Source organism: Galendromus occidentalis, unplaced genomic scaffold (genome assembly GCF_000255335.2).
Source record: "Galendromus occidentalis unplaced genomic scaffold, Mocc_1.1 scf7180000075682, whole genome shotgun sequence".
Taxonomy (NCBI): Eukaryota; Metazoa; Arthropoda; class Arachnida; order Mesostigmata; family Phytoseiidae; genus Galendromus; species Galendromus occidentalis.
Genome location: NW_003803672.1, coordinates 1 through 3,329, shown reverse-complemented (window position 1 = coordinate 3,329; position 3,329 = coordinate 1). Strand labels below are relative to the sequence as shown.

At 49.4% G+C, this 3,329-nt stretch overlaps 1 protein-coding gene across 1 annotated transcript; it reads left to right on the top strand.

Moving 5' to 3' along the window:
- Nucleotides 1–1,046: 1,046 nt before the first annotated feature.
- LOC108864726 (uncharacterized) lies at nucleotides 1,047–3,314 on the top strand (the record flags this gene model as incomplete). Its single annotated transcript, XM_018640900.1, has 1 exon — nucleotides 1,047–3,314. A coding segment is annotated over exon 1 (2,268 nt), but the record flags the coding sequence as incomplete, so codon positions are not given.
- Between the last annotated feature and the right edge of the window lie 15 nt (nucleotides 3,315–3,329).

Sequence of the window (3,329 nt, the reverse complement as noted above, 5' to 3'; positions counted from 1 at the left end):
ACTCAGTCAAACTCAGGTCAAATAAGCAGAAACGGCAAGCAGACAAAACCTCGGAGACAACGCGAGGTTACAACGAAAACGACCACTGTACACGACTATAGAGATAAGGAGAAGTGGCGGGAAAGCAAAGCAAAAAAGACATGTCAATGTACAGTAACGTGGAGATAAGGCGAATACGTCGATCTCGCCTCGAATTAGTCCTATCGAGTACCCTAATAATAAGCTTGTTTACTTCCTATGATATCAGTTGAGAGGCTCGCTGTTCATACGTAATACGTGACGGCACGTCCCCTAAACAGATAGTCAGCATTCCCTCTGTTGTTGTCGGATTTCGCTCCCTCCTAGTTGAGTCTCCGTTCGGAAGTTGTGTCTCGTTCTACCTCGTTGCTTCTCTCGAAACGAAGTTTTCTCGCCCTTCCCTCGCTGACATGGATATCCAAGAACTTCGTTCGGCAAAGGGTAAAGCCCAGTTTTCCGTGGAAAGCTACATCTACGAAGTGGAGAAAACTGTGGGCGGCGACACTTCTTACTGTAGATTGTAGATGCATCAAAAAGAGAAGGGAAGGCTGCCTGGCGAGAATAGTCGTATCGAGATCGCCGACGCTGACTCTCACGAAGCAGACTGGTGCTCACACGCACCCGCCCGACAACGGAGAACTCATAAAACGTCTGGCCGCCGCTGAGATGAAGGATGCGGTTCTGGAACAGGACGAAAGAGGAGTGAAACGCGTCTATTCGGAGACCCTCGCCGGACTGGTGCGCAACCTCTGTCGACGGTGCTTAGAGAAAAGGAACCGCTGACGGTTCGTAGCAGCCGACATCGGCGTCGCCGCGCAAGAAAAAAAGAGATGTAAACAGTCAGTGAGTAGCGAGAACGTGATCAACCGCGGCACCGCTATAGAATATTGTGAAAACCGAGGAATAAATCGTTCGAGGACGACTTGTGCAGCAGCATTCGGTGTCTTTCATCTACGCAGCGACTAGCACGGAACATGGCGCCCAACTAAATCATCACCACACTGAGAGTCGGAGGTTTCTGCATCAAGATGTCAACCCACGATACACCCGACGAAAAATTAGAAGAAGTTTCACCACACCGCCAGTCAACTCCGAAGAAATCGAACAGACCTTGGAGAATCGATATGGCAGAAGCAGTCGGTAGAGCCACTGTGATTCGAGACTTGATCGTAAGAGAGGTCAACGAAGTAGTCAGCTACGCACACAAATTACTCGCAGGGCCAGCGAGAGACGTAGAAACACTGCAGGCGACTCTGGATTTCATGACAGATCATCTCAAGAAACTGGACGAGAGCAACGAGGAAGTCTGGCTCACGATCTCAGATATGAAAAAACTCACCGAAGATCGAGCCGCCCAAAACACATTGGCACTCCAGACTAGAATCGTCAAATGCAAGCTGAAGCGAGCGATCGCTGAGGTGGATACACGACGGACGGTCGAGAACAACAATCCGGAGGCGCAACACCAGCCAAGATGTCAGGAGACATTAAAGAACGCACGAACGCTAGAACCATTGAAAATGGATCGTTTCGACGGAAAATTGGAAAATTGGCTCCCATGGTGGTCTCGCTTCACTGAGCGAATCCACAATGACGCCAAACTCAGCGATAGGACGCGATACGATTACCTCCTTCAATATTTGTCGAAAGAGGTTAGGGAAAGGCTCAAGACGATTCCGATAGACGAGGAGTTTTACAAGGCCGCGGTCGACCGATTGAAGGCAGACTTCGGCAATACGGAGAAGCTACGGAACTTCTACACTCAGCAACTGATGAGTATCAAGCCTATCGTCTCTCGATACGATGTCAATAGTATTCGAGAGCTCATCCAGGTCGTACGAATGAGCATGATAGCCCTAGCCAAGATAGGAATGCCACAGGAAGCTATCGCCCCTTTCGTTTTTCCCAGGATCAAAGAGAGCCTACCAATCGAAATATACCTTGAGTTCAAAGCAGCGTCGCGCACCGACAGATCCGAAAACGAAACTGCATCGTCAATATCGACGATGGCAAGCTGCGAATTATTGGACCGTCTCCTGGACTTCATGGAGAAGTTCGTTACCGACCTCGAGGACATTGAGGAGCGAAAGCTTCAACAAGCACAAAATGCCAACAGCAGGAAGCTAGCTCTAGTACCGACATCGGTCGCCTTGAAGACAGAAGTCAAACCGCTACTAGTAAAGAGGACCGATTCATCTCGGACGAGATTCAAGGCTGACACTGAAAACCCGACACCACAGACGTGTTTTTTCTGTAAATCGAACGAACACCGAACTCAATCGTGTTCAGACGATTCGACCAGTACCCAACAGAAGCGAGAAAGCCTCATCAAAGACAACAGATGTTGCAAATGCTCTAAGAAGGGACATCGCGCCGCAACGTGCCGGAGCATTCCTCTCTGCACCAAGTGCAATCGAAGGGGTCATATGACACCTTTGTGTAGCCCGATGACCGCATTTACGGCGCACTGCAGCAACGAAGAAAAAAGTTCCGAGTCTCATTCATGCAAGGATTACCGAGAATCCAGCGAATACTACATAACGGTGACAGCAGTCGCCATCGGACCCACCGGCAAACGACGACGAGTGCGTATACTTTTCGACTCAGCTTCACAAAGATCCTTTATCCGAAACAAAGTCATCGAACAGCTCGGGTTCAGCATGAAATCACTCGACAAGATCCCAGTCTCACTCAAGATGTTGAATCAAGCCACAGTTCTGACGGAAACAGCCCTAGTAGATTTGAGACTGCAGAATAACGAGGGACATACCACCGAATGGTTCAAATTCTACACCTTAGACCGGATCTGTAGCGATCAGGTCCAGCCCGAAGTAGATCAACGTCTGATGAGACAACTCGCCGGATTAGGCATAAACTTATCGGATGACCACGATCCCAAATCTCCGATAGACATCTTGGTAGGGGCAGACCAACTGGTCAGTGTGCAAACTCATAACGCACATAGGCTTCAGAAGACTTTGGAGGTTGTCGAAACCGCATTCGGATGGGCCTTGTTCGGATCAAGGAAACATTCGCAAATAAGGGAGTTCACAGCAAATCATGTACAAATTTCGTGTCTACAGTGTGCGATTCCGCGAATGGTGCCCATGAATGCAGAAAAGCAGCTCGATCAGCAATTCCGCAGATACGTAGAAGCAGAGGCAATGGCTATCGAAGAGGAGCCTCGGAACAGCGATGACCAGTTCATCGAAGAGTTCATGGAGAAGGTTGAATTCGATGCTGAGGCTCATAGATTCATCGCGGGCCTGCCATTCAAGGAGGGGCTCCGACCCGGAGTGAACCTCGCACTG